Source organism: Manis pentadactyla, chromosome 13 (assembly GCF_030020395.1).
Source record: "Manis pentadactyla isolate mManPen7 chromosome 13, mManPen7.hap1, whole genome shotgun sequence".
Lineage (NCBI taxonomy): Eukaryota > Metazoa > Chordata > Mammalia > Pholidota > Manidae > Manis > Manis pentadactyla.
Genome location: NC_080031.1, coordinates 76,772,539 through 76,785,876, shown reverse-complemented (window position 1 = coordinate 76,785,876; position 13,338 = coordinate 76,772,539). Strand labels below are relative to the sequence as shown.

At 33.4% G+C, this 13,338-nt stretch overlaps 1 protein-coding gene across 1 annotated transcript; it reads left to right on the top strand.

The window, feature by feature from the left end:
• Positions 1–6,767: 6,767 nt before the first annotated feature.
• LOC118928702 (olfactory receptor 14I1-like) lies at positions 6,768–7,718 on the top strand. Its single transcript, XM_036918177.2, has one exon. The coding sequence runs from the start codon at positions 6,768–6,770 to the stop codon at positions 7,716–7,718; it is 951 nt and encodes a 316-aa protein (XP_036774072.2).
• Positions 7,719–13,338: the final 5,620 nt, after the last annotated feature.

Below are 13,338 nucleotides of genomic sequence, written 5' to 3'. Positions count from 1 at the left end.
TTGTGTTTGAAATAGCATAGTAAGTGAGTTATATCAGACTTTTAGATAACAAGGAAGCTGCCCTTGAGCCTATGGTAAACACATATCTGAAGCCTACAGTGGCAATAACTACATATCTATTGATCAGTGTAAATGTAAATGTGCTGAAATCACCAATCAAAAGATATAGGGTTACATAATGGATAAAAAAATTACACCCATCTTTATCCTGCCTACAATAGATTCACTTCAATCCCCAAAACATACACAGACTAAAAGTGAAGTGATGGAAATGATAGTCAATGCAAGTAATGGAGAGACAAAAAGCAGGAGTAGCAGTACTTATATAAGACAAAATAGATTTCAAAACAAAGAAAGTAACAAGAGACAAAGAACAGTCTATAATGATAAAGGTGTTAGTCTAATAAGAGGTTATAACCATTATAAATATCTATGCACCCAGTATAGGAGCACCTATATATATATAAAACAAACACTAACAGATTTAAAGGAGAAATAGAATGCAATTCATTCTATTTTAGGAGATGTTAACACATCATTAATATGAATAGACAGATCAACCAGGCAAAAAATAAATATGGAAACAGAGGCACTGAACAATATATTAGATCAGATGGATTTAGCAGATATCTACAGACCACAGTGGTATGAAACCAGAAATAAATTACAAAAAGAAAACAAAAATCCTACCAAAACATGGAGGATAAACAACATGCTTCTAAATAATCAATGAATCAATGAACAAATGAAAACAGAAATCAAACAAAAATGGAGACAAATGAAAACAAGAATTCAACAGTCCAAAATCTGTGAGACACTACAGTCAGTTCTAAGAGGGAAGTACAAAGTAATACAGGCCTACCTCAAGAAACAAGAACAATCCCAAATAAAAAGTCTAAATTCACAATGTAAGAAATTAGGAAAAGAAGAACAGATGAAATCCAAAGTTGGTAGAAGGAGTGACATAATGAAGATCAGAGCAGAAGTAAAATAGAAAAGACTAAAGCAATAGAAAAAAATCAATGAAACCAGGAGCTGTTTCTTTGAGAAAATAAACAAAATAGATAAACCCCTAGCCAGACTTATTAAGAAATGAAGAGGGAGTATACACACACAAAATCAGAAATGAAAAAGCAATAAACACAATGGATACCACAGAAATACAGAGAATTATTAGATAATTCTATGAAAAGTAGTATGCCAATAAATTGGACCATGTGTGAGAAATGGACAACTTCCTAGTAAAGTGCAATCTTGAAAGATTTTCCCATGAAGAAACAGAAAATCTGAACAAATTATTAGCAATGAAATTGAATTGGTAAAAAAAAAAACTCCCATAAAAGAAAGCCCCAGAACCAGATGGCTTCACAGCTGAATTCTGTAAAACATTTAAAGAAGAGCTAATATCCATTGCTCTTGAACTATTCCAAAATGTATAACAGGATGGAATAATTCCAAACTCATTCCATGAGGCCAGAATCATTGTAGTACCAAAACCAAACGGGGACATCACCAAAAAAGGAAATTATGGACCAATATCCTTAATTAACATGGATGCAAATATCCTCAACAAAATAATAGCAAACCAATTTCAAAATTCATCAAAAAAATCATCCATCATAAACAAGTGGGATTTATTCTGGGGATGAAAGAAAGGTACAATATTCATAAATCTATCAATATCATATACCACATCAAGAAAAAGAAGGATAAAAATCACATGATCACTCCAATAGATCCTGAAAAAGCATTTGAGAAAATTCAACATCCATTCATCATAAAAACTCTGAACAAAATGGGTAAAGAGGGCATATACCTCACATAACGAAGACATATACATCAAACCCACTGCTAGGATCATACTCAATGGTGAAAAGCTGAAAGCTTTTCCTCTTACGATCAGGAACAAGACAAGATGTTGATTCTTACCACTTTTATTTAGCACAGTACTGGAAGTCCTGGCCATAGCAATCAGATAAGATAAGGGGAAAAAGGCATTCAAATTGGTAAGGAAAATGTGCAGGTATCACAATTCTCTGATGACTTGATCCTACATATAAAGAACTCTAACAAATCCACCAAAAACCTATTATAGTTACTACTAGATTCAGGAAAGGTACAAAATACAATATTGTTACACAGATATCTGGTCTCTTCCTATATACTAACAATGAACAAACAGAAAGATAATCAGAAAATAATTATATCGACAATTTTATTAAAAAATACCTGGGAATTAATCTAATGAGGCAAAAGACCTGTACTTTGAACATGATACAACACTGATGAGAGAAATAAAAGAAGACACAAATACATAGAAATCCATTCCATGGATAGGAAAATTAGCATAGTTAAAATGGCCATCCTTCTTAAAACAATTTACAGATTCAATGCAATCCCTATCAAAATATCAATGGCATTTCTCAGTGAACTAGAGCAAATAATCCTAAAATTCAAATGGAGCCACAAAGCACCCTGGATAGCCAAAGAAATCCTGAGAAAGTAGAATAAATCTGGGTGTATTATGCTCCCTGACTTCAGGCTATACTACAAAGCTATAGTAATAAAAAGAGTCTGGTACTGGAAGAAGAAAAGACCCATAGATCAATGGAACAGAATGAAAAGTCCAGAAAAAAACCTACTCATATATAGTCAAATATTGTATGATAAAGGAGCCATGAATATATAGTGGGGAAATACAATCTATTCGATAAATACTGTAGGTAAAACTAGATAGTTGCATGCAAGAGATTGAAACTGTAATAGTATCTAACTCCATATCAAAAATAAACTTGAAATGGATCAAATTCCTGAATGTAAGTCAGGAAACTGTTAAACACTTAGAAGAAAACAGGTAAAAGTCTCTTAAACATAAGCATTAGAGCAATGTTTTACTGGACACATCTCCCAGGCAAGGAAAACAAAACAGAAAATGAACAAGTGGGACTACATCAAACTAAAAACTTCTGCACAGCAGAGGACACCCTCAGCAGAACAAAAAGTCACCCTACAGTATGGGAGAATATATTTATAAATGATTTATCTGGTAAGGGGTTAACATCCAAAATGTATCAAGATCTCATATGGCTTAATGTACAAAAAAATAATCTGATTAAAGAAATTGCCCAAGGACATGGATATACATTCTTCAAAAGATGAAGTACAGATAGCCAACAGGCGCATGAAGAGATGCCCCACATCACTAATCATCAGGCAAATGCAAATCAGAACCACAAAGAGATATAACTTCACACACTCTGAAGGGTCAGTAGACAAGAAATAACAAGTGTTGTTCAGGATGTGGAGAAAAGGGAACCCTCCTATACTGTTGGTGTGAATTAAATTGGTGCAGCTACTGTTGAAAGTAATATAGAGGTTCCTAAAAAAACAAAATGCTATATAAGCCAGTAATTCCACTTCTAGGAATTTATATGAAGTAAACAAAAATTCCTGTTTCAACTTGATATATGAACGCCTATATTTATTGCCACATTATTTAAAATAGCCAAGATAATGAAAGCAACCAAAGCGTTGTTTGAAATGAATGGATAAAGAAGAGGTGGTACATATACATAGTGGAATATTAGACATAAGAAAGAAAGAAAACCTGTCATTTGTAACAGCATGGATGGACCTAGAAGGTATTATGGTAAGTGAAATAAGCCAGTGGATAAAGGTAAATGCCATATTATTTCATTAATTTGTGAAATCAAAAAACAAAAGAAACAATATAGCAGTAGACTCATAAATATTGAGAAGTGACTGGTGTTCACCATGGGGAAGTGGCTGAGGTGGGTGGATGGGAAGGGTAAGGAGGATAAAGGGGCACAAAAATTCTCAACTATAATATAAGTTGATCATGGGGATGGTAGTACAACATGGAGGATATAGTCAATGATTTGGTAACATCTTTCTATGTGGGCAGAGAGTTGGGGTGAGGATTTAATAATGTGAGTAACTAGAGAACAATTGTGTCATATATTTGAAGACAATAAAATGCTGTATATCAACTATACTTCAATAAAAATTAATTTAAAAATTTTGCATTTTTCTTTAGTAACTTCTCAAATGTTGTGACATTTTCACATTTTGTTAATTTTAAACTTTATGTGGTTTTCCTGTGTGTCATAATTTTAGTCTACAGCACTAAGAAAAAATACTTTTACTGGGTGTGACATCATTTTGTTGATTTACTATAATGTCGAAATTATCAATTTTTCTAATCAAATATGAAAATTTATTGAACTTCCAGAGACCCAAGAACCTTTTTAAAATATTTCTCATCAACACAAAAACTTCTTTGCTAATTTTATTGCTAAGTATTATTTCTAAAATTTAACAAATCTCTAGAGAATTGTGCGGAGCTGGGGGCCAGCTGGCCTCTGGAGGTTGAAAGCACCAGGTCACCAGGTGTGCCAGAGTGTGACCCCTAAGGCATATTTCCTGGATGTCACTGCTTATTAAGAATCCAGAAGCAGAATTGCTCATGTTACTGATGGTGAGCACAAATTTTCCTGCAAAGTGAATTTCATTGAGAAAGAAGCAGGTCACAGAATTTGCAAACCTCTTTAATATGAACAAAGCAATATTGCTGTTAGGGAAGGTAAGCCTGTTACCTCACTCCTTAGGAAGTTTGTATGTTTGATTGTTTCTTTAAAATTTCTAATGAATGATTCACTTAACTACGTGTGATGGAGCTACAGATTATTTCCATACTTCATTATTCCTGCATCAATGATACATTCGTTCATAAAATAGACTGAATCCTCCCAATCCTATTTTTTTTAGGTGTTTTGTTTTAAAAAATGGCACCTGAAGATCTGTTGGTGACACATGGTATGGTCAAAAGATTGGAATTAATAACACAAAAGTTTCCTAGGAATAGAAATACTGCACATAAATCAATGAAGTATTTCTTGAGCTGAATTTAGAGGATAACTCTTATGATAGGCATTTCATGGAAATTAAATCACGTAAGAAAAGACAGTCTCTAAAATATTGAGATAAATGTTGCAATGTCTAATGTAGCTCTTACTATGAACATTTTTTCATATTTCTTGCATATTATGAGCCAGATATGCTGATCACTGAATATTATAATTCATCTGCTTTATATTTAACAAGGAAACAGAAAACTCCTAATTATCTTTCATCCAAATTTAAAAATTGTGAAGTAAAACATTTGTAAACATCACTAAGGCAAATAAGGAACTGAGAAAATATGCTTTTAGGCCTAAGAGTATTCTTTTTCTATTTACACAGTAATACATACAAAAAAAGATGTCAGTTAATTTTCACAGAGGAAAGTATGAGAATTTATGTAGACTTAAGAAAAGTAACATGAAATCCGAAAAGACTAAGCATGGGAATTAGACTTCTAATAACCAATATTGCTGTGTTGTTTTGATAAAGCAAGTTAAAAAGAGCTATAAGTCTGATTGCTTCAATAACCTATGTCAAAATTAGATAATATCAATTGAATCACTGAACATTGTTTTCTGATAGTTAATAGCATTATCTTTTTAAATAATTTTCTTTCCATTTTAAAGTGAAAATTTTCAAAGAAACCACAAGAAAGGAAATTAGAAAAATTAGCATAAAACAATTTTTGTGAAACAACTGAAAATTCATGAGTGCCCGTGAAAGAACTCATTATTCTTATTAAATATAATAGAATAATAGAAAAATTCAATTGATATTTTAAAGTCAACATCTGGCAATTTAGGTATCCACAGAAGATAATTTAATAGTACTGAATTATGTCTCCAAAAAATTACTTTTTGTGTAGAAAGGAAAACTGAGATTAAAACAAATTTTCCTTATTATATGAAATGCTTCCAACATAGACCAAAATAAATAGACTTCTATTAGAAGTTATCTTTGAATGAGAATAGTTCAGAAAAATCTAAGAATACAAGTAAAGGAGTGGTCTGAATAGAATATTAAACATTCATTAAACATTAAATTCATGTGTGGCCAGAGAAGTGACATTTATTGGAAGTATACCAGGTGAGGTATTCTTCATGGATAATTTGTGAAAAAAAAAATGAAGTACAGTCAGGGAAATGAATACCCACTACCAATAGGCAAATTGAATGAGATTCTCAATCACATCACACCATTTTTGGATATTGAAATGAAGGAAAGAAAGCTCATATGCATGTCTTAGCAGCTGAAATGAAAGTAAGGTGAGGCATAATCTAACTTGTCTCATTTGGATTAGAATTACTGCACAAACTGAGATCATCATCAAATTTATTAAACCATCTATAACAACTGGCTAGAGAAGAGGAGATAACAAAAGTCATTCTAGACCACTGGTACATGAGGAGAAAGAATAAATGTGGAATGCTCAAACCCATTTGGCTTATCTGAGCATGTCTGGCTGACTACCTGATATTAAAGAAAATGAGAATATAAACCCTTCAGGTACCCAGACAGAATGAAAAGAAATTGAGAGGAAATATTGTAATTGTACTTAATAACAATAGGGCTGATGGTCTTGATTTCTTATTACATACTTTATGTGCTCCTTTGGTTGTTAAAATTATCACAATATCTCAGTAGATTTGGAAAGAACCCTCCAAAAAGGAAATATAATTTATTGATTTCAAATTATTCTCTTCAAATTATTCCTACTCCTGATTCCACACTGCTTTGGTATGGCTGCATTTATTTGGAAGTGTTAAGAATGATTTGCATTTTTTATTTTGCATTCTCCTAACACTTTACACATCACTCCAGGTTACTTCAGCATATTGGCTGACATGGGCAACCTCACTATCTTCACAGAATTCCTCCTCATGGACATTTCAAACTCTTGGGAGCTACAAATTTTGCAAGGTCTGTTATTCTTATTGATTTACTTAGGAGCTCTGGCTGGAAATCTTCTGACCATTACCGCCATTGTGACAGACCCAAACCTTCATTCTCCAATGTACTTTTTTATAAGCAACTTATCCCTCATAGACTTTTGCTGCATCTCAGTCAGTGTTCCCAAACTAATTGTGAATTCTCTGATGGGCAGTAAGACCATCTCACTGAAAGAATGTGCTGCTCAGATTTTCCTATACATTTTCTTTGCATCTATAGAGCTTGCTTTCCTTGTGCTCATGTCCTATGACCGCTATGTTGCCATTTGCCACCCTCTGCACTATGGGCTGACCATCACCCCGCATTTGTGCACACAGGCAGCAGGTGGGTCATGGCTCACTGGGCTGGTCTATTCTGCCATCCACACTGGGAACATGTTCAGACTTCCCTTCACAAAATCCAATGTGATCAACCAATATTTTTGTGATGTGCCTCAAGTTATGAGAATATCATCTCCAGAGGTTCAGTTTTCTGAATCTGTCATCCTTGCATTAAGTGCTTGTATTGTCTTGGCATGTTTTACTTATATGGTTATGTCATATATAAATATATTTTCAAATGTCCTTAAGATCCATTCAGTGGAAGCCCGGAACAAAGCCTTATCCACATGTACCCCACAGTTGCTAATTCTTCTTTTGTTTGTAATTTCTGGATTGATTGCTGTCTTGGGTCCTATTGCAAATAAAGCATCTCTTAAAAATCTGCTGACAGCCATGTTCTACACTATGTTGCCCCCATTCATAAACCCCATCATCTACAGTCTGCGGAACAGGGAGATAAACACTGCTCTAGGCAGAATGTTTAGCAGATTCTTGGAATTCCCAAGCAGGCATTTTATTGAGTAAAAAGTGCTTAAAAACAAGTCTACTTGAGAGAAGTTCACTTTATATTTGACATTTGTTCTTAAATTGGAATATATCTCTATGAATTGTCTACTGTTATTTGCCTGTATATATTTTTATTGTACAACTCAGTGTAAGTGAGTTACAAACTTTACTAAATTTTCTTCTCAAAACTGTATTTGTGTAGTGCATAATAAATATTTCTTGGAAACACCATACACCTGGGCTACATTGTGAAAGTGTTTTGGGAAACTTTGGAATGATTCTGAATTAAACGCATGTAAGAACATCATATGTGGAAGCCATACTTTATATATCCCTACCTTACCAGGTGCCTGTATTTGAAAGCACTTTAGAGTACTAGGTACTGCTCACCTGCAAGAAAATAATGAGTGGCTTGGGCAAGAGAAGCCAACTGTCTAAATTGTTCTTTTTACTCTCACTCCCTATACAAAGGCTGGATGAAGTAACAAAACATTTAGGGCTGGAACATAACTAAGAGATTGAAGACACGGCAAGACGATAGCACAGAAACCACTAGCAATCCCTTGAGTCCAGTTTCCCTTATGTTCCTGGATTCCCTGAAGAGTTGCTTCACTCCATGAAACTGTGGACTCTAAAACCACTGGTCTTCAACTGTGAGTAGGTTTTATACATTTATCCTCACCCTGATCTCTGGGTCAAAGGATGAATGTTATGCTTGGTTCATTCAAACTTTTATCATTGATGAATAAAAGGGAACCAGTAGTTGCAGAAGGTATTGAAATGTGTTAGTAACCATATTATTTCACCTGGAGAGAGCAAGATATTTCTGAGACCAGACAATAGAGTTTTCAGAGTAAATGTGACATAAAAATCTCAAAATTGAAAGAGTCTTCTTTTTTCCCTTTCCAAAAGTCTAAGGAAGCATTTTGCTGGCTAAAGAAGATTTTATTTTATCTTTTCAGAATCGAACCCCAAAGGGTCAGCCTTAATATCTTGAAATCCTATCTAGAAAAACTCAAAATTTAGTAGCAATGTTCACTTCACTTCAGCTTGAAACTGGTTCAACATGTTCATTACTTTTCAATACGAATATTTCAACACAGAAGCAAAGAGTGAATGAAGATTACGAGTTGCATGGGTACCAAAACAAATAATCCTCTAAAATCTGAATTTTGGTGATACTCATTTAATGCCTATAGTAAGCCTCATAATTTTAATATTTAATATTTGAGGACTCTACCATGTTTGTTTATATCCTCCTCCTTCCTCTGTTATTTGTATAGCTGTTTCCTTGGAAAATACATTACCACTCAATTTCACATTCAAGTAACACTCTTAGAAGTGTTAGGATCCACATTTCTGACTCCATGTGTGAATATTCTTTCATTGTGTCATGTCTCTTCATTTATACTTAAATATGTATCACTGGGACATACAGCATCTAAATTTGTCAGAAGAGGAAGCAAAAATTCCCCTGTGAATAAGTAAACTGGTAAAATAGCCAAGTAAAAATTACACAAAACAGTTCATGGTGGGCAACTCTTGTCCTGCAGTCACTTCCTGTGCCACGGTTGGGCCCTAAGCCTTCAGTAAGGCTCATAATTGGATGAGGCTATTTATCAATTATTGAGCAGTTACAGAAGCATTATGTCCCTAGAAACAAAGGGACAAGGCATACTTACTATTTTATTAAAAAATAAAACACAATAAAAGACTATTTTAAAACAATTTCACAGAAATTGTGACAATTTCTCCCTATTCCTTTTCTACTAGGTACTTTTCTGCATTAAATATAACACTAACCCAAAATTCCTAATCTCCTTGGCCAAAAACAACACAAATGTATTTCCTACTCAAAATATTTGTCCATTGTGTGTAGGCTATACACATTTTTATCTTTATTAACATATGGTTTATGTAGTGTGCACTATTCATAATACTGTAGAGCCCTGTCCCATGAAAAAATTTTAGTTTTTTTAATCACATTGAATTAAGCTTGACTGAATAGCAGAATTAAGCAAAATAAAGACAAAAGAAGTAGAGAGTGTGAATTTAAGCTGGACTATGCTTTGACAAATTCTTTTCCCTTTGTCCATGATTAATTTATCAGATTGGATTGTGGTGTTAAAAGCTATAGATAACACATAGCAGATATATATTATGATTGAAAAATAAGCATGTACTGAGAATTGGAGGTTTACCGTAGTATGACATAGGCTAAGTTGTTTGACACAATGTCCACAATTCCCTAAAGTGTAATGATTAATATTCATATCACTAGTATTTGAGAGTTCTCTTTGCTCAATTTTCTCCTCAGTACTTCATATTGTCAGGTATTTAAATATTTCCTAATGTATTGAGTCCATAGATATACCTCATTTTGATTTTGTTTTAATGTCTTTAGCGCTTATATGGAGTTCTTCTTTGATTTCTCTATTTTATTGGTGTGACAGATATCCTCAATCAGTTTTTGTCATGTATTTTTGTGCTTTTCTGGTGTCTTTGAAGCAGCACAAATTGGCAACTTGAATGTAGTCAAACAATATTTTCCACTGTGACATCTGTTTGTTTCTTGAGTAAATTAATTTTCATGTATATTAATGTCCTGAAGTTATTTGACTTTGTTAGTCTCTAAAAGCATGATATCTATGACTTTCATGATTTTGGCCTTTAATTACATTTGTGCATGGTGTGAGTCAAGTCACCTTACATTAGATTCAATATTATTACTTTACTTTTCAAACCCCATTGATTCAAAAGTACATAAGTTGTCATTACATTGTAACATGTTGACTTGTCATATAGTAAGTATTCTTATATGAACAGGATTGTAGCTATGCTCTTTATTCTGTGGGTACTGGTCACTTTGCCTATTTCTACATTCTTGACATGTCACTTAATTAAATGATTTTATAATAAAATGTGACCTTGTATAACAAATCTTCATTTATTTCTTCTCTAGCACGCCTCCTCCAGAGCTATATGTATTGTCATTTAAAATTTATACTTTTTACAACCAAAGACTCTATTTTGTGGTTTAAGGAGAATAAAATTGACTACATTAAAAAAATTATACTTTTTATTTTCTAAAGAAAAATACCTAGTGAGACAATAGATTTCAATGAATCTAAAAATCATTCTTGTGGAAATAAATACCTTAACACCCAAGGTAGATGCCTTTTCACTTATTTACTTACATATCTTAATAAATTAAGTAGTTATAATTTTCTTAAGATATATATTTATATATATCACATATATATATGCATACACTTAGATGTATGTACAAATACACATACATTAAGCTTTCAAAGAATCAAATTTTAAACCAAAGGAAAAAAATCTGTTTGATCACAGGGTCTATATAAAATGGATTTAAAGAAGAATTTGAAATTCACATAAAAAACTTAAAAACATCTTTAAATGGAAATTATATTTCTCTGTCACCAGGGTCTTCTTGTTGGGGTATAGGGCAGTGAGGGTGCAGAATCTCATAACCACTGGAAAAACTTGATCTGAAAGCCAACAGTGACTTGCCTTGTGCACCAAACTTGTGACTTTAACTCTCCAAAAGCTCAGTAACACCTAGGCTCACAAAGATGTGTATATATGTGTGCATTGTTACATATTTTCATTCAATTGTAGTGGTATTTAAAAATTTTTGTTTCATATATATTAATATATTACAGAGATAAAGATATATAATCAAAATATATTAATTGACTTTACATCAATTTAATATTTCAAATCATACTGTTATTTCTATGTATGTATCTTTAGATTTCTTTAAATTTGTTACATACACACTTTATTTGCTAGTAATGGTCCTTTTTGTCCTTTTCAGTCATTTCTTCCTCACATTGCAGTTGGTAGAAGTATAAATATAAGTAATATTCATAGGTATATTATTCAATCTCCTGATATAAAAAGACAATTGTTTTTTATTAATCAATATGATTAAGCTCATTGTATTTCTTATTTTTATCCTTTTAAGAAGAAAGTTACTCACTTTTAATACATTAGTAATCACCAATCTACTTTCTTTGTCTATAGATTTTCCTATTCTGGATCATTCATATAAATAGAATCATACAATTCATTATCTTTCATGGCGGATTTTTCATTTTGCATGTTTTCATACTGTAGCATGTATCAGGAACTGATTTTTTGTGTGTGTAGTCGTGCTGACCCACCAAGGCAGAGAAGCTGATTCATAGCTCCTCCTACTACTGCGTGTAGGACTCAGTTCTGGCTATCTAGTAAGCCTTAGCAGAGAATCCAGGCAATCACAGAAACCACCCTGCAGCCTTGCTTGGGCAGGTAATCAAGCAGGGACTCAAAACCGGCTGTGCTCAGTCAGTGACACAACCCTTAATTTCACACCTTGGGAGGCAGCTGCATTGAAAACCCAGAGCTTGTGTGTTAACAATGTGAATGTTCTTACCTGCTGAATGAGGAGGCACAAGCCACCCCCATGGGTCTGGCAAGTTGCTCCCAGTTTCTAAGCTCCCACTTTGAGGAGTTGAAAACAACAAGACCATTTTATTGAAGGCACAATTTCAGCATACCCATACAAAGGAACTAAAGACACAAGGTTGATTAGGTTTATTATTTTCAAATCCCCAAATAGGGACACAATGAACCAGGGGAGGGACAGCCCTCCATTCCAGGAAACAAGTGAGCAGGACATAGAGAGCCACATAGCAAGCACCTAGTACCTATAAGGTGGTTGGTATGGCAGTTCCTAATTTTTAATGGACTCAAATCTTAATGGTCATTTTTAAACGTCCAAGAAAAGCAAGGCAGAAATTCACTGTGGGAATCTTAGGCTTGGATCCTTATGTAAAAGCCAAGATTGTGGGTATAAGCAGGGTTGTCATATTGTAAAATGTCTAGGGAGCAACTCAATTGGTTTATTTTCCATTGCATTGTCTTTGCTAAATATAGACACTGATAGTTGGCCTCATACCCAAGGATAGTACCAAGAAAAAGTTCAGAAAACCAAACTTAACTAACTGGTATAGAAACTCTCAGGCAAGCTGAAGCTGAAAAGTCTGGAAGAGGAGACAGATCATATGTGCAGTTATAAATGTAAGGAAACAAGGATCATGAAAAATCAGGAAATATGACACTGTCAAAGAAACAAGCAAGCCCCAGCAAGAGACAGTTATTGAAATGGAGAACAATGAACCGTCAGTCAAATAATACAGAATAATGTGATTAAATAAGTATAGTGAGCCATAAGAAGACACACAGAGACAGCTAAGCAAATTTAGGAAAAACGAGTGGTGAAAAAAAATGAGAAGTACAACAAGGAAATAGAAAATATCAAACAAACATACAGAAACCCTCGAACTGGAAAATACAAGTGAAGAGAATAATTTGCTAGAAAGCTTCAAAAGAAGATAAGATACAACCATGCAAAAATCAGTAGCCTGGAAGATAAGACTCGTTAAATCATTCATTCAAAGGCACAAAAAAAGAAAGAATGATAAACAGTGAACAGAGACTATAGGACTTAGACACAATCAAAAGAAACAATATCACCATTATTGGAATTACAGAGAAGAAATAGACAGACTTTTCAAAGCAATAATGGCTGAAAACTTCTACAACATTGAGAGGAAAATTAATAACC